Source organism: Neolamprologus multifasciatus, chromosome 12 (assembly GCF_963576455.1).
Source record: "Neolamprologus multifasciatus chromosome 12, fNeoMul1.2, whole genome shotgun sequence".
Lineage (NCBI taxonomy): Eukaryota > Metazoa > Chordata > Actinopteri > Cichliformes > Cichlidae > Neolamprologus > Neolamprologus multifasciatus.
Window position 1 is genome coordinate 30,512,664 of NC_140450.1, and position 24,136 is coordinate 30,536,799.

Below are 24,136 nucleotides of genomic sequence, written 5' to 3' on the forward strand. Positions count from 1 at the left end.
CTGCATCAAAAAAAGCTTCAGGTTGTTATTGTCTGCTGCTGTGTGCGTTAGCCGAGCAGTGATGCCACGAGCTCATGAACGGTCTGCCTCTCTTTAGCCGACGTGTCTGGTGTGGACTGGATGGTGCGTCACGGTCGCAGCTTGGCCATGGCCATCGCCGTCAAATCTGCTCCCGGGAAGCTGTGTGGGAACGAGTACTGTGACACTGTGAGAGAGACCATCTTGGCCAATGCCACTGCTGATAGGGTGAGCAGAGAGTTTACTCATAGATACCCACAGGGAGATTGGAAAACAGTAGAAGTAGTTGCCATTTTGGGAAGTGTGTTGTGATTTTGTTCTGGTAATGTCTCCTCGGCTAACAGCGAAGTTTGAAATGGAAACATCAAGGTAACACAGTCACTTCTGAAAAACACCAGATCAAAAAATATATTTCAAACCACTGTTAATAAATCAATGTATTCTTTTACTATAAGGATTAAACAACTGAGATGTGACAGGCGGTAATGGAAAAATCCCCGTAATGCCTCGCAGTAAGGTGTCACCAGTACAGCTTCAGTGCTTCTCCACTCTGATTCTCCAGGTTTGAACTCTGAAGAGTTGGACCCCTTTCCTCCAAAGTATTTCATGTTTTGATGAAGGTCGAGCCACAGGAATCCTCCATAGGTGTTTAATTTGGTTGAATAAAGAAATTACATTCATGTCATTGTCACTGTTCAGCGGCCCCATATAACCATTGTCATGCATGCCTTCAGTATAGAAATACTTTATACTGTTCTATAAAAAACTCTTAGTGCTGGAGTAGAAAAGCGCTGTATATGAACCGGTTCATTCACTATTACCATCCATCATAATACAGTGATTCTGTGATACTCTGTACATCCAGATATTAAGTAACATAAGAAGGAAAAAAATATTCCTGCACACTCAAAAAGGAGGAATTGGGTATCTGTTTGCTGCACTGTGGTGGTGTCAGTGTGTGTTTGACTACTAACTTTTTATAGAATCTACTTTTGGCTCCCTTAGTCGCAAGGGGTCATTTGATTTGGCAGATTTTGACACCGGGTGTGCTTCCCAGTGCAACCCCAGTGTGTGAAGCACTATGGACCTGCTGTTATTATTACATTTTAATAATGTTTCACTTGAATTAATGAGCTCACTGATTTATTTTCCTGTGCATGACACTATTTTAAACCTATCTGTTTCTTCTTTGTCACCATAGTTTTATTTCCATTAATGAGATGGTTTCTGTGGTTAGTCAGATTAGTGGAGAGCACCTGTTGTTTTAATAAAAAATATCAATATTTGGTTGCAGGCTATTGAATAGCGAAGCACCAAAAGTAAGCGAAAGTTAGTCACTTCATCTGGACACAGCGTTTTCAGCGGGAAAAATATTTCATCACATCCAGTTTCAGCTGACTGTAGGTTCCCCAACCTCGTAAACTGTACAGTTATGTAACAATCAGTGCTACTGCACAGCAATGAGCCACACAGTCATCATGACTGATATGCAAATGGCTACAGAGTACTGAGGACTGGCTGCAAACACAGCATTGTAAGGTTGTGAATAATGAAGCATTTCTCTGTCCACGTAAACGAATTCGTAAACGAATACTTTTTGGCATTAAAGCGCTATACAAATATGGGTATATTTGGTGGTCGAGCGAGCGTTAAGATATAGCACAGGAAGAACATAGCGCGAGACAATCTATTGCTCTAGATTGTCTCATTACTGTTGATTGGTCTATTTTCAATATTGTATATTTTGATGTTTTGTCCTTTTAATGCACTGTGCGATTATCTTTTTTGTGTGTGTGTGTGTGTGTGTATGTGTGTTCTTAATCTCATTGATGTATTCCTAATGTAATTATTTGCATTTTCATTTTATCTTTCATATCTTTTTAATTGAATTTACTTGTTAAGTTTCTTTTTTCATATAATATGTTACTGTCTTATCAGCTTGTCAGTCATCCTTGTAGCAATTTCAGCTGCACTGATCGATCTTCTAGCATTATCTTAGATTCTTTTTGTCCTCACGCGTGGCATTTTGTTCCTCTTCCAGATTCCCATTGCTACCAGTGGGATCAGAGCTATGGGATACCTGATGAAGCATCATTTGAGAACAGAGGGGAGCAGTGGTGTTTCCCAGCAGATGATTACACAATTTGTTAAGGTAAAGCAGAGAATCAAACCCTGTCCTCTTCCCATTTCTATATTTGTACAGGTGAGGAAGTGGGAGCAGTCAAGTTGCCAAAAATGGGCTCGTGCCCACTGTGTATAATGTTGGAAAAAGGTGTAGCTGTTTAAATTAATACTTCTCACAGTAAAATTATGTGTAATACAAACATAGTTGCTTGTAGTAGAGTTGAGCTGTAGTATTATCATTTTTGGTTTTATAGCTCACGCTCATTGTTTTATTTAGGCTCACAGCTCTTCTTAGTCTTTAGGTAGAAAACTGAACACTAAGAGAAAGAACCTGCACAGTACAGAGGACCAGGAAGAAACTAAGCAGTGTGCTCAACAGGATATTCAGCATCTGTAAATGAGGAGTGTAGAAAACATTTATTTTTGTGTGTGAGTGATTAGTGTGTACATTTCCACACTAAAAGCACAGCATGAAAGCTGATATCAGTCTGATCAGGTGTTTGCTGTGAAGCCTGTGTATTTATAAGAAGATGATTCCTTTGAGTATCTTTTTGAACAGTGTGTATTGTGCCATTATATCTGTTGTCTGCGTGACCCTGCAGTGTCTTCAGAACCAGTCTAGTGATGTCAGACTGGTGTCAGAGCGGGTGCTGTGGTGGGTATTCAAAGAACCATCACTGCCCTCCGTGGACGTGAATCTCATCAAACCTCTGCTGAAAACTCTGCTGGACAACACCAAGGACAAGAACACGAGCGTCCGGGCCCAGAGCGAACACACAATCGTCAACCTGCTACGGCTTCGCCAGGGGGAGGAAACCATGCAGGTGCGACTATCAACTCCCTACTGTAATCTGCACACAGATATTACATCTGTGTGCAGACTGTAGAGCAAAACATTTTTACACGCTCCTCTCTCTGCATTTCAGACTATTACTGCCATTCTCGACTCTGCCAGCAATGACCTACTGTCAGAGTGTCACCGCCGGTCTTTGAAAAAAATCGCCAGCCAGCCAGACTCCAATGAAGAGATCGATGACACAATCCTAACATGATGGACTAAACAACGAAGTGCTCTGATCTGCAGAAAGCAGCAGAAGATTTACTGACATATTAAACAAATCCGTGTATGAGAACCTCAGACACACTGGGAGCCTGAGATGAGAAGTGTTTTGGCTGTATTCCCCAGAAAATGTAATGTTGTTTTTGCCGTTTTTCTTTTTTCTGCTTCCCCCCCCCCCCCCCCCCCCCAACTTTAAATCCTTGTTTTAGCGGCCTTTAAGCCCAATTTATTTTATCATATGATGCACAGGTTGTTCTCTTGTACCGAGCAACAATAGGAAGACACGATGCCAAATCTGTTTTGATATTTCAGTGTTTTGCTACTTATTTTACCAAAATGATATCAAGTATTGCCACTGTTAATGAAACAGAGCCCCCCTATCTTTACCTTTTATTTGAACTTTGAGTGTGACGGTTGTTTGGGGAAAGCAACTTCTTATAAAAACACAAATCATTCTTATGTCAGTGATGCGGTTGTAAAAAGGCAATACATAATAAAAGGTTCTGGATTTCATAATGTAGTGTGTGAAATATTGGATGCCTGGTTTTTCTCAGGTTGGCGTCTCTCAGACTTTGTCACACCTCACTTGAATTCCACCAAGTTCTTTGATTCACCAGTTGCTGGATTTTACTCTTGAAGCTTCAGCAGACAAAAACTTTTGGCTTCCAGTTAAAACCTCGCCACTCTCTTGCTTTCTATGTGGCATTTTCTCTCTTTTCTAGTCTGGTGATTTGGTCTGAAGTCTCTCTAGGTTTTCCAAACCAGGAACACAGAGCCTAGAGGAGATGCAGGAGTACATTCACATCTGAAATATTATCAAGTGGCCTTAAGTGTCTGAAGAAAAAGGTTTCAGGATTGGTTTTCCACTTGTATATTAAGAGGAAGAAGGGGAACTATTATGCCTTTCATTTTTTCTGCCATATGTATGCTCCTACAGCAGTGGACACTTATTAAATGAGGCTAGTTTCAGTTAATGAGGTTGGTGTTTGTCCTTGCTCTAAATTCCGTTTAAGGCTTTTTTTTCCCTTCTACGTTTGGCTTTGTGTGATCTCACTGAGAGCAGATACCCTTTATCTCAGGCACACCACTTTAAGTTGGCAGCTAAAACAGTCCATTTCAGACAGGATGCACTGAGGGGAAACGCCAAGGATAAGTGTAAGATGAATAAGAATTATGTAAAAGGTTAAATTACCCATATCTCCTACTATAGAGCTGGAAATGGTCATAATGAAAGCCTTTTCACTAAAATTGCTCAAATAAGTATTTTGAAATACTTAAGGGGAAATGATCAAGCTGGCAATGTATCCAGTTATAAGTGATATCGGATAATTTCTAGTTTTGGACATATTTAAATGAAGTAACAGGTACCCCAGTCTAGGGGAAATCTGTGAAGCCTGGTGTGTCTGCGCAACAATCCGGATGAAATAAAAGGTGGAGCAGACTGGAGAAAGGTAATTCAGCTACTGTGATACAAATAATATATAAAAACCATGAGACAACAGCGAAATAAAATGTCTTTCCCCCTTTTATGGCTCCAAATTATTTCTAGTTGATTACACAAAACTGACAAACTGAGTTTCCTCTCTATGCAAATACGAATTAAGTTCAACTTCCTGTAAACTACTGCAATGTGGAGTTAAACTACGAGTTTAATAACACGTGCTTCTCAGTATTGTGTGGTTTAAGTTGTTTTCAGTGCATTAAAAAGAAGCATGAATCCGCGGGACGGCACGACTCTCCAGCGTTTCTCCTGGCGTGATTCTTGTGTTCATCAATGACATGGGACCGCTGTGCTGTAGCTCGAGTCTGCGCAGTGAGACTGGGTCACAGTTGGGTGCAGCTCCACCAGAGGAGGAAGCGGAGTTTCCGGCTGTTTGCAGCGGAGAGTGAGGATTGCTGACGCCGCGAAACCCCGAGAAAAAACGCCGCCGGCTCGGGGGGCTAACAGTTTGTGATATCCTTAGTGGTGGTGGTGTTTTATACCGGGGGGATCTGGGGGCTGGTGATTTTCTTTACGCACCGAGGGAGTCCGACAGCTAACCGAGCAAAGAAGCGGTACACGGCGGGGGTGAGCCACCAGCTACCGGCATGGCCAGGGACTACGATTACCTCTTCAAGCTGCTCATCATCGGTGACAGCGGTAAGCCGACGCCGGGGATGCAGGACGGGAAGTGGGCCTTGTCTTATTTTTTTTTACAATGGGGGAAGCAGAAGTACTCTTTTAACCCGGCTATGTACCATCCGGGCGCTTTTGCAGTGTATTGTTTTGTCTTTTAGGCACTGAAATTACTTGTTAAACGTACACATCCGCCATATTTTCGTGTCAGCTACAGGGCGGAGGTTGTGTGTCCGGGCTGGGCATGTCAGCCGATGAGGCCGGATACCGCCTCCAGACACTAAGGATTTATCTCTTGAAAATGTCCTATTTTGTTCTTATATCGGCTTACATAATTGTTTTACCGCCGTAACACAACACGTACTGTGACCTATACCGTTCCTGGGGTAGTAGGATGTAGTTTTGGCCTTTTGTTTGTATCTACAGTTAGCTAGGTTGTGTTGGCTAGCTATGAGCTAGGCTAACATGACAATTCCTTGCCTGGTTATATGTTGATAACTGTTAGTTATCATTTGCTGCACCGGGAAGGTTAAATGCTAAGAAGTTCCCGGCACAGATGTAAATTCAACTAAGTCCGGTTAAGATGTTGCAATGGGTTTTGTTATTTATTTAGTTAGCTAGTTAGCTTGTGAGACCTAGGAGGTTGACAGTGGAGGAATGCTGCACTGCAAAGACATGTTTGCATCTAGTTAGTCAGACTACAGTGAAGTGAGACTGACACCGCGGTTAGTGTCAACCAAAGTGCCCTTTGGTGTATAAGCTAAGTATATAAGGTATAACAGCACAAAGACTCTGACTGCTTCTTTATGTCTAGCACCTTTTTATCATGTTAATAATTAGAACAAACAGCCACAGGTAGATGCATAACTAAGATCTGTGTATATATGGAAAAAAAATGTTTGCCCCTCTTGTTTTTAAGTGGAAAACATGCTTTAAGAAAAGCGGGAAAATAAAAAAAAAGTATTCCACCCTCAGCAGCTAGAGCCTCATCCCGCTGAACTTCTTTTGTGAGCAATGGTCTTTGGATTCATTGACAGCTCCGGTCCTGGCACTGCCCCATCAGCTGGCTTCTCACAGTGGAGAGACAAGGCAGTACAGCAAGCCCTTCACTGCATGTCACACACAGGGGCCAGTGTGCCCTCAGCTGCAGCATGGAAGCACTACTGTTTGCCGTGCTGCACAGAGATTTTTATTTATTTATTTGGGGGTCTCTGACCTTGTGCCCTTGTTCTGTTGTCAGACCTGCTGCTGGGAATCAGATTCTCCACTCACTGAATCCCTAGTTGAACGTGAACACCCTCTAACCTATGACAAGTTAGAGGACATACAAAATTTCACATGAACATCATTCTCTAAATGGAAATTTGAGCAACATTTCATGTATCAGATCTGTATTACCTTTTTTCCATGGTCTGTGGTTAATTTATGCTCCATTGATGTAGAGATATAATTACAGGCTGACAACAGAGGTGTCCTGGATATTTTTACACCTGACAGTTTGTTTTGTTTTTTTGGGGGGGGGGGGGGTTTGCCAAGCTAAAGGCCCACACGACATGTTAAAGCTGATGAATGCTCTTCTGCTTTGAAGCTTTGGTCATTGTATGTTTGAATAAAACTCTGTAGTGCTGAGATCACAGGAACCTGATAGCTTTTTATGTAAGGACAAATCAAACATGAAATGACAATAACACAATAGATAACCTGTGTAACTGGGCTGCAGGTTCAGTCCCACCTCAGGCCAGCAGAGTGACTTCCTAACTTTCAGTTGTAACCTCACAATCAATCTTACTCACACTTATAAACTAACCTCATTTTCAGTCCCTTTCTCTTTTTTTTGTCCTCTCCTGTCATCTTTTATTACTCTTATTTCTTTCTGAATTCCACTGTTTCATATCTGAATTTTTTAAGAAGCCTCCCGGTGTCTGCCTCACTGAGGTTAAATCGATTAAGATTCTAGAGCTACCTTCGTCATCAGAATGAGTATGTAGGGTGTAGTCTTGCTTACCCGAAGCCTTCAGCTTGTACACTATGCAGCAGGTTAGATCCGTGTTTATGTCTTGAAGAACTAAATCTTTATTTACACAAAGATTAGAGGAACGATTCAGCTTGACATCCCCCACTTTTCTTTTTTGTGTGTGTGTGTGTGCGTGCCGTCATCACGTGATGCTGCTCTTGGTTAACTAGGATATAATATGCGAAACCAAAACTCTTGCTCTGTTGTGGTGCAAAAAAAGTGTTTTCAGACTTGCCAGTATCAAAAATGCAGAGTTGTTATAGTGTATATTTTTTTTGCTGTGCCGCTGTACTTTAAACCTCTTCCTGTGCTTGTGTTTCCTCCTCAGGAGTGGGGAAGAGCAGTCTCCTCCTGCGATTTGCAGACAACACATTTTCAGGTGCGGGGCTCAACAAAAGCAGCGATGTATAATCAGGACTCATCTCCGTTTTAGTTTCCATGTTTTCATAATAAATTCGATCTTGTGTTCGCGTGCCCACTCGCAGGTAGCTATATCACCACGATCGGTGTGGACTTCAAGATCCGGACAGTGGAGATCAATGGGGAGAAGGTGAAGCTACAGATCTGGGACACAGCAGGGCAGGAACGTTTTCGCACCATCACCTCAACGTAAGTGGATCCATTCACACACACGTCCCCCTCCTTTGCTTGGAGTTTTCAGGTGAAACTTTTTGTTTATGTTTCAACAATTAAGTCTGAAACCATGAAAGGCTCTTTGCGGTCCTGACATTAGGTTTTATATGAGGAAGCAGTAGAATAAGTCATTGCTGTTCTATGAAACTGGGTGGAATTCCCCACACATCCTAATTACAGATGTGAGAGGGAGGCTCCTTGTTGTGTGCTGTAGTGCTCCATGACGGTGCCGAGTGTACGTCATTACCCTCTTACACTTGCAGCGCGTTTCACACTGCTGTCCATGTGCCCTGAGGGTTCACAATGATCGGCACTCCCACGCTTTAAGAAGGAACGTTAGCCTAAATTTTTATTTTCTCCACAGTTTACCTGAATAGACCAAGAACACAGACTGCTGTCTGTCCCAGAAGTTCACTGCTGTTCAGAAAGCCTCTAAAAACACAAAGTGCTGCTGCTACTCTTGCAAATTTTAATTTCTGTTTTTGAGAGCTTTTAAGCATTGGTCGACTTTCACGACAAATAAACATGAAGTCTGCCAGGATATAGAGATAGCAGTTGTTAACAGCATAAATTTGGTTTTGGTCTGTGCAGGCTTTTTTTTTTTTTTTATATAGAACTATTATCGCTTCAGTTTGGTCTTGTGGTTTGATGGCAGCCTACAGAAAGATGCTCTCTAAGCTTTCAGAAGACGTCCCATCATTTAAGTCAACCCACATAGCTCGCAATACCACGAGTGGAAGTCTGGAGTCTATTACATTTGTTTTAAGGTTGGATGATGCAGCAGTAGTTGACCTCCAGGTGACAGATGGTAGGTTAGTGGGCAAAAAAACCCTTGATGCAAATGAATATGATCCCAAACTAATGAAAAAGTAAAGCGATTTCAGCATTTAGTGCTCATGACTATTACCACGACCACTAATGTTGCTTCTAATAATGATATCAAACTATAACGATTGTTTTTATTATGGATAACATGTTTTTAGACTCTTAAAATTTCAGTAATCTTTGCCATTGTATCAAGAGAAATAGTCTGCATTCATAGGTTTCTATATTCATGACAAATAGTCACTCACTCAGTGCTCTGAGCAGCACTGATAGGAACATCATTGATGTGACCTACAGCTTAAACTGCAGTCATCTCACATGCTTACCCCTTTTTGACTTTGACTGAAGCAGACACAGACTGCGCTTGGGAGATATTGGAGCGTCATTTGCCTCCCGAGTATCGTCTTGAATGGGACCAGGAGGGCATGTTTGACTCTTATGTACTAGCACTGCTGCAGGGAGGCCAATCAGAATGCTAAAATCATCCAGAAAGCGTGAAATCCTTAACGCTTTAGCTCTTGTGGAGCATAGCCGTCCTAGTTTGGAAGGATTGTTGCGACTTGTTCTGCAGGAATCCCTCCAGCGAGCAGGCTGCCTATTAAGGGTGATTGTTCCCTGTGCTGAACTAGAGTGGCATGGTGCCTCATTAGATCCTAAATGAATGTTTCTGTGGAGATGGATCATGGGCAGTGACCTGCTGAGTCTACTCAGGCAGACTAACCTGAGGTGGTAGCCATATGTCAGTGAGCAGCTGTGTGTTTTCAGCCTCAGGCTTCAGTCACAGCATAATATCACTTTAACTTTATCTTTTTCTCTTTTAGACACTTTTACGCTGTTGTTTTTCTCATAATTATTTACTGTTTTGCACTGTAAATAAAAGAGCACATAATGAGATTAACTATAGTAAAAAGTCCACAGGTGGACTCCTACCGAGAGCATCTAGGTCCCATGTTCAAGCGCCAGCAGAGGTCCACCTGAATGATGACTCTTTCAGTGAGTTCAGTATGCTAACCCTTTACAGAAAAGGGTACATCAGGTTGGGCTGTGAGGCTGTTTGTGTGTTTGGCAGTTTAAGGTTCTTTATTCATGTGCACTGAGCAGACATAAACGCACAGCCAACACCGCTGCTGTGTGTCTGTCCATCATTGATGGACATTGGGGACAAACCCAGACAACAGGCTTGGGTGGTATCTTTTTACTGAGGATACAGTAGTATCCTCAGTGTGTGTTGTGGTGTTTGTTTGGTTTTGTCATTGTAGTTTTAATTAAACAATTAGATGTTTCCACCCATACTAGTCAGCACTATTAATACCAGTCTGCTAGCAGGAGCAGTGCAGAACAATTGTCAGTACAGTAAGGCAGTCTGATTTGTTTAGCCAGAAAATTGGACTCTACAAACTTCACTAATTGTAGCATGTATGTATAATAGGAAGCGCTCTCCTTCCATAAATGAGAACCGAGCTTGGTCTGCGTTGGCTTTACACTTTACTCTTGTATTGGCAGTCTTTGCAGTACAAAACATCTCATCAGATCATCCTTGTATCAGTTTCAGTAGTAAGAATAGTTTTTTATGGTATTGAAAATCATGCCCAATAATGTTAATTTACATTAATAACATAGTGTGATGTAAATCCTTGATGCCACCAAACCCTATCAAAACAAGCTGTATCCCCAAACTATCACAACACACACACACACACACACACAGAGAATCCCTGACAAAAGTTTCTTTGTGTTTGTTTGGCGTAGTGCAGTGGTACTGGGGATTCACTCTCTCAGATCTGGCCTCTGTTTTTGAAGCTGGTTCATTTGTCTGTGCGGTATAAATGTAGTGCTGTTGCTTTTTCCTTCACACAGTCATACACTCTGTCCTGATGAATGTATTTATTAAGTTGTGCCCCTTCAAGTGTCTTTCCCTTCGCTGGATAACATTAGTTATTAGCTCAGAAAGTTAGGGATGACTTCAAATTAAAATTATACCGAAGGTCAGGCCATTGCATACTTAAACTGTTACACGGTGTAGTGGTATCAAAAACTCTTCACACATCAATCCTGTTGGCCTTTTTTTATTTTATGTTTTTTAATGTTCCAGTCTGTTTTGTGTGTTAGCCATTTCAGCTGTGTATTTTATTTTCATCTATTAACTTTAAAAAATTATTTTTTACATATTTATTTGCCAACTTTAGCTTTAATAATTCCTTTTATTTGTTATTACCTTTACCAAACTATCTCTGCTGTTTATTTGTTAATCCTATCTAACAGTTTCTATTGAGGCATTACTTTTAGATTTACTTTTAAATTTATCGGTTACTTTCCTTCACCATCATGTGGTGTTCAGAAAAAATGCAGGTCAAAGGGTTTTTTTCCACCGAAGCTACGTCCATGTTTTACCCTGTTATCTTTTATCTTTAGGTAATCAGTTATACTGTTGTTCATACTCTTCGGCCAACACTTTTAGCGTTCTCTAGCCTTGCTGCTATACTACCATTTCTCTGTAGTAAAAGTAGAAGTCATTATAACTGTTCAGCTAATTAGAAATATTTTATCTAACTAGTCACAGCAGACGGACGCGCCGCCCTGAGCCTGGTTCTGTTGGCGGTTTCTTCCAATGTTACCAAGTTCTTGCTCAAAGGGTGTTGTATGACTGTTAGGGGTTTTCTCTTTATTATTGTAGGGTCTTAACTCCAGAATTTAAAGCGCCTTGAGGTGACTGTTGTTGTGATTTTAGCATTATATGAATAAAATTAAAATGAATTCAAATGATCTTTTTCGCAAACTGTAAGCTGACTGTTTCCCCTTTCTTCTGTCTTTAGATATTACAGGGGAACACATGGGGTCATAGTGGTATATGACGTCACGAGTGCTGAGTCCTTTGTCAATGTAAAACGATGGTTACATGAAATCAACCAGAACTGTGACGACGTGTGCCGAATATTAGGTGAGTGCGCTCCAAAGAAACACCTTGGCACTGTTCTCGCCTCGTCTTCTTTAGCTTAAAAATAGACTCTGCCCTTCCCTCCAGTGCACGCCTCTTGTATTTGCTGGCAGTATGGGAATAATTTCTTGCTCCATTATTTTGCACTGAGCTGTTTTCTATTTTTAGTGGGAAACAAGAACGACGACCCAAACTCTAAGGTGGTCGAGACGACTGACGCGCAGAAGTTTGCAGAGCAGATGGGAATCAGCCTTTTCGAGACGAGTGCAAAAGAGAACGTAAATGTTGAAGAGGTAACTAGTTGTTTTGTGTTATTTGTAGCCTCAGACTGATAAGCTTGTCTGGAGCTGTTCGCCAGACATGCCAGGCATGCACAGAAGCTCTGTGATAACTGCTGATCAGCTTGTCACTGCACAAAGCATCGCTGAAAGTTACTGTTTTTGCCCTGACAAAACAATCTGCTAATCGTTTACTCAGTTAATTCAAGTGAGTGCTATTATTTAAAACGGTTCACAATCACACAGCACAAAGAATAGTGTCATTATTTTTGAAAAGCTAAGAGTGTATTTTATTACTTTTTAACCAAAGGCTGTTAATGTGCTCTTCTGCTTTATTGCAGTGTTAGATTGGCTTCAGATTTATAGGAATAGCAATAAGAATGGTGTCGAGTTTGCTAGCCTGCTTGTGTACATAGGTAAACAAATCCACCCCAAGACTCGCTAATCAAAACAAAATAACATCTATGTGGAAACTCATCATCAAAGGTTTTCCAGCATTGTGAACAGCTGTGGGTGGATTTTTGTTGCTGGATTTTTGTTGCCTGATTCTTAAGTTCAGTTATCCAGGCTGCAGCTTCATATTTAGAAATAAGACTCAAGCGAGGCTTTGAACTGTTCCTTTAAATACTCCTTTGTCACCATTATGACACACAAATCTGACCGCTCTAATCTGTTCATGCTTTTTGGTTTGTGCCTCTCTCGGCAGATGTTCAACTGCATCACGGAGCTAGTGCTAAAAGCCAAGAAGGAAGTGCTAGCCAAGCAGCAGCAGCAGCAACAAAACGACGTGGTCAAACTCACCCGGAACAGTAAACGAAAGAAAAAGTGCTGCTAACAAACTCGAAGCCATCCACAGAAAAGCGGGCGGCGTCTTCACATGCATATACACACATACACAATGGGACTCAGAGCATCTAAATTAAAGAGCAGATAAAGATTTAATAAATATATGGTGAAAGATTTAAAAAATGATGGCAAAAATGTCCCCTTTGGACAAACTAATCATGAAGACTTTAATAAAAAAAAATTGTACAGATTTTATTAGACATCAGATCAAGTTTTATTTGGAATTCAGCAGATGGGCACTATTGACCTGAGGTCCTAATCTTTTGTTCAAGGATCTGCAACTGACAGCTGTAATGCTCCAATTTGTATCCACTTCCACAACCCTGTTTCTCTCACATCAGTATCTCATCTCTCCTTCTCATTCCACTGCACACGGGACATTCAGAGTCGGGTTGGACTCTGCGTCTGAGGAGGAGGAGGGCTCACCTTTCCTGGATTTATTTGGGTTTGTTTTCTGGGGAGGGGGGGGCAGTTTTTGGAACAGGTGTCTCTCCACTGAACATCTCCATTGAACATTTCTGTGTTACGATGGCTTCACGCCAACAGATCATGAACTTCTAGGTTTTGTTTTATTTGACTTGTTGGGGGGAAAAAATCACTTGGAGGAGGAGAAGGATCATTGGTAGTCAATCTTTAGCAACTAATCTGATGGACAGAACTGGTGACTTTTTTTCTTCTTTTTTGTCTGTATTTTGCCAAGTTTTCCCTTGTTTCCTTTCTAACTTCCAGTAGTGCTGAGCCATCCATAATAGATTTTTTTTTTTTTTTTTTTTTTTTTTTAGTGCAGCGGAGCAGTTGAACCACTCTCGGAGCTCTGGGACGTCGAGCTCCTCGTGCACCTTTCACTGCAGTCTTACTATGCTTCAGAGTTTGCTTTAAAACCTTCCCCCAAAATCGTCTTTTTTTTTTCCTCCCATTTTTTTAAAACCGTGATACTGCCAATATTACATATATTAAAAAAGAAATATTAGGAGCTGCAGCGCCTCTCATTGGACTGTTGCCATAGTGGCCAGTGGCTGGCCAAGACGTTTGGTGAATTGAGTCCTCAGGCGCTCCCTCCATCTCTCTCCCTCTTTTACTTCTTTTTTCCTGCAGCGACCAGCCTTCTCTCCCCTGATGCCCACATATCAGCACCCCTCTCAGTGATGGACTCCTGCATTTGGTCCAGCGACGGTGCATGGAATTTCTTCGCCAAGACACCTGTGCAACCACCCAAACCTCCCAAATACATTGCAGACTGTGGTTTTCAATCTTGTGTTTTTGAGCATGTAACACTGTTTGATTGGGTGTGTTTAGAAAAAAAAAAAAGATATGCCATGCATTTTAGCATTCAAACTCTTGTGGATTTCCTGCGTTTTCTCTTGCAGAATATTCTAAACAGTCGACTAAAGCATTAAGGTTTATCGCTTTTCTTTTCATGGTCATGACCTGCACTATCTGCCCAAATTGAAGTGTTACAGGACAGTGTTTTTTGGCGACCCTCCACATTGAGAGTGTGGCGCACAGTGGGACTGTTAATATAAGAACAAATGGGGATGAACTGCAGCACTGGATCCGCTCCCTCCCGCCCGGATTTGCCACAGAGGCCGAAGCGTTGTACAATGTCTTACTGACATTATTATTAATTTTTTTTCTGTCTTTGGAATTGGGAGCGAGCTTGGTGTTGCACAAGCTTCTGTCGAAAACGCTTCGTTTTCCTCCTCTGGGCAGGCTCCGGCAGCTGGTTTGGGATCCCGATACGTGTCAAAAGGTCACCGCGACCTCAAGGGCCTCGAAATGATATCAGATCTCACACTTTATGATTTCTCTTCATTATGTGTATGTATATATAAATATATTTGTGTGTTTATATTCAATATAGAACATACACACATGATTAGCACACCAACTGCACATGTGTTAAACATGGGCCGTGTGCTGTGGTTGAAAGACACTTGTCAGCTGTGGTTTGCTGTACACTGGAGACAAAGATGTACTATTCATTTTTCCCTACATGAATTTAATCAGTAATAAACGTTTTAAAAGAATAAATATTTGACACATAATGACTGATCTCATTTGTCAGTGGTCGGAGGCTCAGTCCCAACTTGAGTTTAAACCTGTGTCCGTTTTATTTTTGCCTTTCTCTGAGAGTGTTTTATGGTCTTAGGAAAACCTGTGACTACTTAACTCTTATGTGGGTTGTTCATATTCATTTAAAGGAGGTTTATGGCCACTTAAGGAGCACCAAGTGGAGCAGATACCCTCATCTTATACTAAACATCATTAGTACTCATACCTGCCTGATTTTACATGGTCAGTGCAACTAGCTTCTTTTTTCAGTCACTGTGAAGTAATGAGAAGGATTTGATAAATTACTCATATCCTTCGAATTGTTTATTAAAATGTTTTATATGACTAGTTTGTAATACTGTGAGAAAATAAGCAAACTGGTCAATCAGTCATTGAGTGTTTTTGTTTTTTTCAGTTTCTGAATGCTTGAATAATTGAATCATTTAACTTTTTCAAAATTATTATTATTATTATGGCTTTTGTATCTTTTGGGTTGAACCTAAAATTTCTGCACAGAGGAAAAACATGATTTATGATTTTCATATTTATAAACAGTTTTACTGATGGAAATCATAAAAACTAAAAATACCGTAATTAAAAGAAGCTTCATGTGGAACGTGCTCGTGATAAAAGCAACACTTTTTGTGATTTTAAGATGAAATTATACATCTACAGTGTTTTGAGAAGTAAAAAAAATTTTCATCTATAACTTATTTTAAACTTAAATTTAACATAATGTATTCCAAGTTATATGTTACAGTTTATCGTGTAAGTTATAATACATGCATACCATGCCCAATTATGTCTCAGAAGATAAGCAGGGTTTTCTACCAATTGGAATGTCAGTGGTTTGATCCCTGCCTATGACATTTGCATGTTAACGATTCCTTGGGCTGAACCCGTAGTGCTAAATAAGTACCAGTTTAGCACTGGACTCCCAGCCAACCAACCAACCAACAAAGCAAAGTTGTCTGAGTAATTTGCACTCAGACACATAGTCACATCTAAACAGGAAGTTGGTATTAGCAGTTTAATATTTCTCAATCAAACTTAAAATCTCAACCAATGCTCATAACTAATCCCTAAAGCATTAGTAAGCAATTTAGTGGTAGTTAAACTACTCCTGATATTTTATGAACTATTTATATGGGATGCCTTGTCAAAAAGTTGTATGAGAACGTGTCAGATAAACTGAAGGTTTTTGGTCATAAACTAAAGAATATGACAAATGAAGACTTGATGAAAAGTTAAGGCATTATCTAAGCTCGAATGAAATTCATCTGGTTCATCTGTTTGCGAATCACATCAGATCCCAAACATGACATGGATGTGTCACTTCCTGGATTCCTCGGCCAACAGGATTTCATTTATATCGGTATAACTTTATTCATCTTTCCTTGACACACACATACGTGTATATAAAAATACAACTTTTGTAAAACTGCTTTTACCTGCTTAAAACATGTGTGGCTCTGAGAACCACAGGCAGAAAGTGTCCCGGTTTCAAATCCAAGTCAGCAGAGACAAGTTGATTGTAAGGTATTTATTCGTACAAAAACAAACCCAAAAAAAAGTCTTAAGAAAATTGCATGATTAATATTTTGAATAGTTTGAAGCGTTTTCTAACTGAAACAGTGCCGTTAGTCATGGGTGAATGGAAGCACTCACATGGAGCACAATGGGCCCAACAAAAGCTCTAAATTCCTAAACAACATCCGCCCAAGGAGACACAAGCAAACATTCAATGGCATGTCTGTCTGCCCCTGGACACACACTCGATCCACGGTGGCAGCAGCGTGATGTTTACCACAGAGACACAGCACACAGAGTTTTAAAAATGCTTTCAGTCGGAAAATGAAGGAGCGGATAAACCGAGGAAAAGAACACGATGCTGACAACTGAATATGGTACACAGTATGATTTCTCTACATGAAAAAACAAACAAATTGAAGTCTGGTGATGGGCAGGAGCCACTGGTGTTGAGTCAGAGCTTTCTCACACCGGTCATCCAGTCACAAATCTGAAGGTCCAGTTTTTAAATCCATATGCCATCACACTTCCTGCTTATTTCTGCCAGAAGGGGGAACACGTTTCTGATCACAACACATCAGGAAAGAACTTTGTGATAAGACACCCCTAAATGGAGGGATTTTTCAAAGGCTGCATTAAAGGTCAAAAAACTATCACCGATATTTTTGTAATTATGCAGACTCTTATTGGGATCTTTAAAATAAGTCACCAATTTCTGTGTTATGAGCAAGTGGCCTGTTGATTCATTTACACAGGACTTCTAAAGGAATATGTCATAAATGTCATATTTGCACTCAGACATATAGTCACATCTAAACAAACAGCTACCAACAGGAAGTTGGTATTAGCAGTTTAATATTTCTCAATCAAACTTAAAATCTCAACCAATGCTCATAACTAATCCCTAAAGCATTAGTAAGCAATTTAGTGGTAGTTAAACTACTCCTGATATTTTATGAACTATTTATATGGGATGCCTTGTCAAAAAGTTGTATTAGAACGTGTCAGATAAACTGAAGTGAGGTGATGTTTTTAAGGGTTTACTGTAGATATGATGCAAAGTTTAGGTTGTTTGATCTCCTGGGATTGACTTGACTGGGACTATAATCTCAACTGCATGCCACACCAGAACAACAAAAACAGAAGAAAATAAAATACAGTCTACAAACAACATTATACAGGTGTTCTTCTGTCTACAAAAAGACTTTCATTCAAAAGGTACACATTTTTTGTCATATAAATATATCAATTTCATCCAAACCTATTCCATTTTTTTATCTATATAAAAATCACTCTTTGGGTTGATCCTCCCCCTACAACCAGCTGAGACAACACAAAGACATCTGCATAGGTTTGCGCAGCTGCGTTAGACGTGAGTTCAAACACAGACAGACATGAGAGACATCGCTGCACCACTGGGAGTCGTCCATGCATTTTCAGGTCAACGCCTGCTTTTCGACGACAGACGTCACCTACGGAAAGAACGGAAGCCCGCGGCCGAGAAATCAAAGTGCCCGTGAAGTACTGAAGCAATGAGAATGGAGGTAGAACTTCTCTGATAGTGGTAAACGCAAAGCAAAGCAGCAAATGCTGACCACTGTGGAGGACGTTTTGTGGAGTTACTGTACACTGACATGCCTTTTAACAATGCGAAATTCAACACGTTGTTGACACGGAGAGCTGATGAGCACTCTACATACAGCAGTTCTGCTTTCTTCTCAAGCTGATGTAAACATATTGGAAATTTTGGTCAACTAGGAAGATGATTGACATCATGGGGACAACATTCAACAGTAGATTATCATTTTAAAAAAATTATACATTTTTAAATCTTAAATATAACATTAAATGTAGAAAAATAACAGCTGGACAGACTTTGTAAATTACTTGAGCTACCCAAAGGTTTATTCAGGTGTCAGAGGTGAGCATGGAGGCCTGACTGTGTTCATAACACAGATCATTACACATTCACGCAATTCAGAAATTCTCTTAATATAATACAGATATTATGATCCTTTTCTTTTTGGGTTAGGAAGCTAGAAACTTACACTAACCCGAAAAAAGTGTTGTAAAGTACAACAGGTAAAAGGTAGGCTGGAGAGGTGTCAGAGAGTGTTGGTTGCATTATACAAAAAAAAACAACTTAGGATTTGAGTTTCTTCTCCTGCTTTCAATGGAAAAATAATTACTTTAAAACTAAACCAACTGTTGCAAATGGAACTATCTGCAAATACTTCAAAAACACATAATGTCACATTTTATTAAAATTGTTTGGCAACATGACCACATCCCCAGAGCTGAAAAAGCAGTTTCAAAAACTACCTGCAGCAGTCACTTAACAATGGCTCCAAAAGTGTGTGATTCCCCTAAAGTCTCATGTTAACATGGACGTTAAAATCCATGTTTACAGCCTTATAATTAACTCTTCCATTAGGGTATAAACCCAAGGCTAAAAACTTGGGTGTAGACCTTTTGACTAGCAGGTGTGCTAACAGCTAGCTAGAAGCTGTATAGCTACTAGGCTTCACCTCTTCTAAATTGAACTAAACACCATATATGTGGTTTCTTTTCTTTTTGAACTTTTTTAAGTAGAATCTTATGAAAATATATACGGCAGCTGTGCCATACAGAACATCTGCTGGAGTTTTGGTTAATGAATTTCTGGTACGTTCTTAATGCTACTTAGCACTAATTAGCTTATCAACGCAGTTTGCTAATCATGCTAGCATGACTTAGCACTCCAGCCTCTGATCCAAGCTCTGGCTCCAAAAACACAACATGCAGTGGCCAAAATGCTTAAATTGAAGTTTCAAAACTATAAAGTCCAGAATTTTCCATAAAGTCTATGGTTCACTGATCCATTGGGCAATGGGCTGTAGCATTAGCAGTCGTTTTAAAAATACGTTTCTTTGTGCCAAATAAATTTCAGGGCCAAAAAAGTTGGAATCAAAATAATGGAATAAAGATAGTGATGTCTTGGTGGATTTAATGAGAAAAAGCAAACAAACGTTAAGCTATTTGTTTCTATAAAAATATTGCTTAGTGCAGCTTTAATAGTATGTATATATTTGTGATATCCGTGTAGAGATATCGTTTCTTACTCTGAGTGTTTGGATGTGGGGCTATAAATGATGGGGCTCCCCCCCACTCACTTAAGCCAAGTAAACAACACTCTATATTCCTGATACATCAGGCCTCATGTTCCCCTGAACAAATGAATAAACCTGAGAGATCACATAGGCTGACTGGAGCATTGTTGCTCTGTACCTAGAGGATAGCAATCATATTCTGTCATGTCTTATAGTATTATAGACTTATAGCTTTCTCCAACTATCCTCATCTTTTCTTCGTGATCCTGCTTGGTCCCACGTATCTGCCCGTCTTTCCCCAGGCTCCTTGGCCCGCTAACTGGGATGCATACAGTAAGAGTTAATAAATAGTCTTCTTTCTCTACAGAGTTGGCAGTGGGGTAGTAGAGATAGTTTTAGGCACTACAAGGAAACCTCCCCTTCTGGAGGTACATTTCATGACCCTGTTCATGCTCTGTAAGATCAATAGCTTTCTATGTGAGGGGCCTTAAGCCAAAGCCTCTGGGGAAGTTCTCAACATTTCACTCACTGTCAGCAGTCACCAATTAATCACTAGGGGAATAATAATGGGACAGATAAAGTGCAAAATGACCCCCCCCCCCCCCCCCCCAAAAAAAAAAACCAAAACAAAACAAAAAACCTCAGTGTGCATGTGCCACTGCCTGTCTTTGGCTGTGTTTTTACCCCCTGTATTGTGATGCCACTACCCTCCTTGTCCTGCACCTCGTCCGTCTGCGTCTGTCGTCTGTGCTCAGGGCCAGCATGATAGGGTTCAGTTCTTTTTGAAAAAAGAGAAAAGTCTCTTGTCCCGGTCGGAGATACGCTGAGCTCTTCTTGAGGACTGACCCCTGTGGGTTACGGACGACCCTGACAGAGATGTAGGGGCTGCGCGCCACTCGTCCTGGTGCTTGTCCATCAGCTGCTGGTCAATCACTCTGTGCATGTCATCCTAAAAGCAGAAAGGTAAATGAGTGAATGACAAGAAGGAAAGGTCATGCGGAGAGGGCGTGCGGTGAGATGTTACAAGCACTTCTGGAAACATTGGACCCACTGAACAAGTTACCTGTTGGATAGTAATTATAGAAACACCACCATTACCTTTCACCTGTGGTAGATTTTTCTGTTCTGTGTCCTGTTCTTTTTTGTATATGTGTGTTTTTTGTTTTGCTGCTGATACAACCAAATTTCCCCTTGTGGGACAATTAAGGGATTATTCTATTGGATTATTCGATTCTATTCTAGATCATACGAACCTTACTACACTGTAATGTCTTGACAAAAAGTAGTTTCCCCTCAGAATACATTATTTAAATCATTTTTGAGAGGCACGGGAATTTAAAATTATTCAGTAATTCACTAAACAAAGTAAAGGATTGAAAAAAAAAGAAAGAATAAAACAAACATAATTTTGGCACATTGTGTAAGAGTCCACTGTTCCGAACTGCACCAAACACTTTGAATCTGATGCCAGATTCATTCTTGGTTGTTGTTGTTGAGGTATAAAGCCACCAGAGGGCACTAACAAGCTGTTTAATAAAGTGGGAACCAATTGTGATGTCAGACTGAGACTTACACTTGGTACCTGGAAAAACAAACAAACCATAATTTAATTTATCCCCTAATGTCACCGACATACAGTAGCACAACTATAACCATACACAATTCAAATATTGTGACCTGCACTTCTGAAAGGGGTGTTCTCTCAACAGGTAAGCTGACCAGTGGACCGGCATATGCAAGTGAAAGCAGAGAGGACACAAACAGGTGGTAAGAGAGGAGGTGGTGGGTTTAGATGGTTCTCTGTGCTGGTTAATGGTTTCAGATGGGGAGGGAAAAAAGAGCTGAAATGGGCATTTCTCTTGGCATGGAATGGCTCAGCGGTGGCTGGTTTAGTTGGTGCGAGGTAAAACGGCGAGATGGCACTGCCCGGCTCACCTCTAAGGCAGGAGGGGGGGTGGGTACCACAGGGGAGAAGGGGTGGTGCAGAAGCTGAGAAAGGCCACTAGATCAGAAACCACAAGAGCCAAACAGTAAAGAGCCCTGAGGAGGCAAACTGTGGGTAGGAAGGAGAGAGAGGAAAGAGCAGCTTGTTACAGATAAAGGGGATGGGGAGGGAACACGCACACACAATATGTTCAAGCAAAAAGTCTAATACAGTACTGTGTGAAAGTGTTGAGTCACCCCTTGTGGGTGGGGGTAGAAATTTATTGAAACACAGTCTTGAAAGTCAATATTTGTTATCACTGACTTTATTCTTCAACACAGCTTGAACTGTTCAAAATGTCACACAAAATCTAAATCTTCTAATTTCTTTAAGTTGTCTATTGATAATGAATTGGACCAAAAAATTCAAATTTGGATTCATCACTCGATAAGACCTGTTGCCACTGATTTTCAGACCAGAGTCTTTTTTTCCCCGTTTCCCTTCTGTAGGAATGGATTCTTGACAGCCACCCTCCACCCGTACAACACTTCATCAAACAGTAGATGAATCAACTGAAGGGCCAGATGCCAGATCCCTCAGGTCCTGTGTCAGGTCTTTGCTGGATGTTTTTCTGATATCTTAAGGACATCACTTTCAGACACTTTCTGATAGCCTGAAGTTTAAAGGAGGGTTGCAACAGACTGCAAGTTGCAAAGTTCCTAAAGATAACATTTAAAATTCAGTCTTCACCAGGTTGTCTGTTATTTGAAGATATCACTGGTTCCTCCCTTGAGTTAGGTGCTTTTTTTATGCTTGACTGTTTCATGGCTCAGTGTTAAAACCTTTAAAAGACTCACAAATCCTGGAGAACTTTTCCTTGAGACCACTTTAAAAAATTGCCAGAAATTCTGGCTCCTTAGAAGCAAAAACTAAATAAATATTGGCTCAAGACTTTTACACAGCACTGTAATGTTCCTTTACTTTTGTCCATCACAGACGAGAAACGGACACTCTCCCTCCGCAGTAAAGTGAATAGCTCAGTTTGAATACACAGATGCTGTGAGTGGCTTTAAGGTAACAGACTGACACAAGCTACAGTGAAGACAGGGGGGATGGACAAACTGTTCTAGCAGCTAGACGCATTTTATTCATGTATAAGTGTATTTATAGTTGTCCGAACCTAATTTAGTCGCACTTCATCTTTTATTGCGTTGGCATTTACGTAACTTATGTTTTTAAAATGAGCTGTTCCAAAAAAAAAAAAAAATGCTGAATATAGCCTTTGACCCACCTGCCAAGCCTCCAGCTGCTGCGACAAATTGAGCTTCTGCTGGATGGCGTCCAACAGCTGGCTGTTCAGAGACATGATGTCTATTTTACATTTGGCCAGCTCCATTTCTACCGCTTTCTTCCTGCATTACACACACACAGACACACACACAGAGAGACACACACAACAATATGAATGAAGGCCACGCACAAAGTCAGCTCTGGCACTTTGCCACACAAATCAGTCATTACTCAGTGACAAAATAAGTTGACTTCTTGCAGCAAACCTCACAGTTATGTTGAATATATGCTGTATCAATTTGTACTTGCACAAGCAGCAGAGTTTAGATGGATAAGAGCACTTTGTCAGTATGTATGTCACAGTTCTAGATCATGACATTATGGTCTAGAACAGCGGTCCCCAACGTTTTTTGCGCCACGGGCCGGTTTATGTCCAACAATATTTTCACAGACCTGCCTTTAAGGTGTTGTGAAAAAAAAAACCACAGCACCGGTAGGTATAAAAAAAGAAGATTTATTTATAATACATGGAAAAGACCCCGGAAAACTGAGTTAACGATTTAAAAAAAAAAGATTAAAAACCCTGAAAACCATAAATTTCACACCTGAGCCTCAACTCTCGCGGCCCGGTACCAAACGACTCACGGACCGGTACCGATCCGTGGCCCGGGGGTTGGGGACGGCTGGTCTAAAATTGTTTTTTCCATCTATCTAGACTCTAGAATAATAAGGTTTAGGGTTAGGGATTAACAGACTTGATAATTCAGTTATCAAACATATGATTAAAATCTGAAATGATGGCTGAAAATATTTACATCTCATTATGTTATAACTTGAAATAAATTCAAGCGCTGTCGCACTGTTTGATGAACTGAGGCATAAATTTAATGTAAATACAGTAAAAAGATAAAACTTTTAATCTTTTCAACAGTAAAATGAACTTACTAAACCCGTGCAAACACCTGTTGAAGTAGTGATAAAGGACTAAGCTAGTTGTGAAACCGTACAGTCTTACTTAGCTATGGCATCGTCTCGGTCTCTGATTGCACTCTGGAGCTGCTCGCTGGGTTCTCGAACATCAGCCATTGTCCTCATTCGCTCGTTCTCTTCTCGGAGAGAGTGCATCTCTACAGAGAGCAGCGCCACCTGTGGATTGTGCAGAGTGAATGCGAATGAAACATCCCTGTGAGATTGAGGCCATGTATTCAGGGTGCACGGTTGAATGGCAAAGTTAGACAACATGGTGCTCATGGGCGAGATATTTGTTTGACCTAGTTCGGCAGATGATGGAGTGCGTGAGCAGCTTGTGTCATTTAAATCATGCAAGACGGCATTTTAAACCCACAGGAGAGTGTGAGCTGTCCTGGCAGAGAGAAGGTTGAACAAGGTTGAAGCAATGTCC

At 40.7% G+C, this 24,136-nt stretch overlaps 3 protein-coding genes across 6 annotated transcripts in view; 2 read left to right on the plus strand and 1 right to left on the minus strand.

Moving 5' to 3' along the window:
* The window catches only part of gcn1 (GCN1 activator of EIF2AK4), a 31,028-nt gene extending 27,310 nt beyond the window's left edge, over positions 1 to 3,718 (plus strand). The window contains exons 54-57 of the mRNA XM_085179568.1: positions 98 to 246; positions 2,060 to 2,170; positions 2,745 to 2,966; positions 3,069 to 3,718. Of these exons, the coding sequence (XP_085035694.1) occupies positions 98 to 246; positions 2,060 to 2,170; positions 2,745 to 2,966; positions 3,069 to 3,194 (608 nt within the window). The 3' untranslated portion in view covers positions 3,195 to 3,718. The remainder of the gene's footprint in view (positions 1 to 97; positions 247 to 2,059; positions 2,171 to 2,744; positions 2,967 to 3,068) is intronic.
* The window catches only part of bicdl1 (BICD family like cargo adaptor 1), a 37,560-nt gene continuing 16,775 nt past the window's right edge, over positions 3,352 to 24,136 (minus strand). The window contains exons 8-11 of one of the 4 annotated variants that reach the window (XM_085179573.1): positions 23,750 to 23,880; positions 22,736 to 22,856; positions 21,456 to 21,509; positions 3,352 to 20,469 (exon numbers count right to left, since the gene is read on the minus strand). In XM_085179573.1, coding sequence (XP_085035699.1) covers positions 20,293 to 20,469; positions 21,456 to 21,509; positions 22,736 to 22,856; positions 23,750 to 23,880 — 483 coding nt within the window. In that variant the 3' untranslated portion in view covers positions 3,352 to 20,292. Of the gene's footprint in view, positions 20,470 to 21,454; positions 21,574 to 22,735; positions 22,857 to 23,749; positions 23,881 to 24,136 lie in introns of those variants that run through there. The other 3 variants (XR_014877141.1, XM_085179571.1, XM_085179572.1) reach the window with 3 other exon arrangements.
* Positions 5,205 to 12,972, plus strand: rab35b (RAB35, member RAS oncogene family b). The gene is made up of 6 exons (XM_085179574.1): positions 5,205 to 5,342; positions 7,661 to 7,711; positions 7,818 to 7,941; positions 11,604 to 11,728; positions 11,894 to 12,018; positions 12,710 to 12,972. The coding sequence occupies exons 1-6, from the start codon at positions 5,291 to 5,293 to the stop codon at positions 12,836 to 12,838; spliced, it is 606 nt and encodes a 201-aa protein (XP_085035700.1). The 5' UTR covers positions 5,205 to 5,290; the 3' UTR covers positions 12,839 to 12,972.

What these genes read in the sequence shown, in the direction of transcription:
- rab35b (XM_085179574.1), top strand. Translation starts at nt 5,291, where the DNA reads ATGGCCAGGGACTACGATTACCTCTTCAAGCTGCTCATCATCGGTGAC. An exon ending in GCTCATCATCGGTGACAGCG is followed by an intron (nt 5,343 to 7,660) that starts GTAAGCCGACGC and finishes TTTCCTCCTCAG; the next exon opens with GAGTGGGGAAGAGCAGTCTC. An exon ending in AGAACGTAAATGTTGAAGAG is followed by an intron (nt 12,019 to 12,709) that starts GTAACTAGTTGT and finishes CTCTCTCGGCAG; the next exon opens with ATGTTCAACTGCATCACGGA.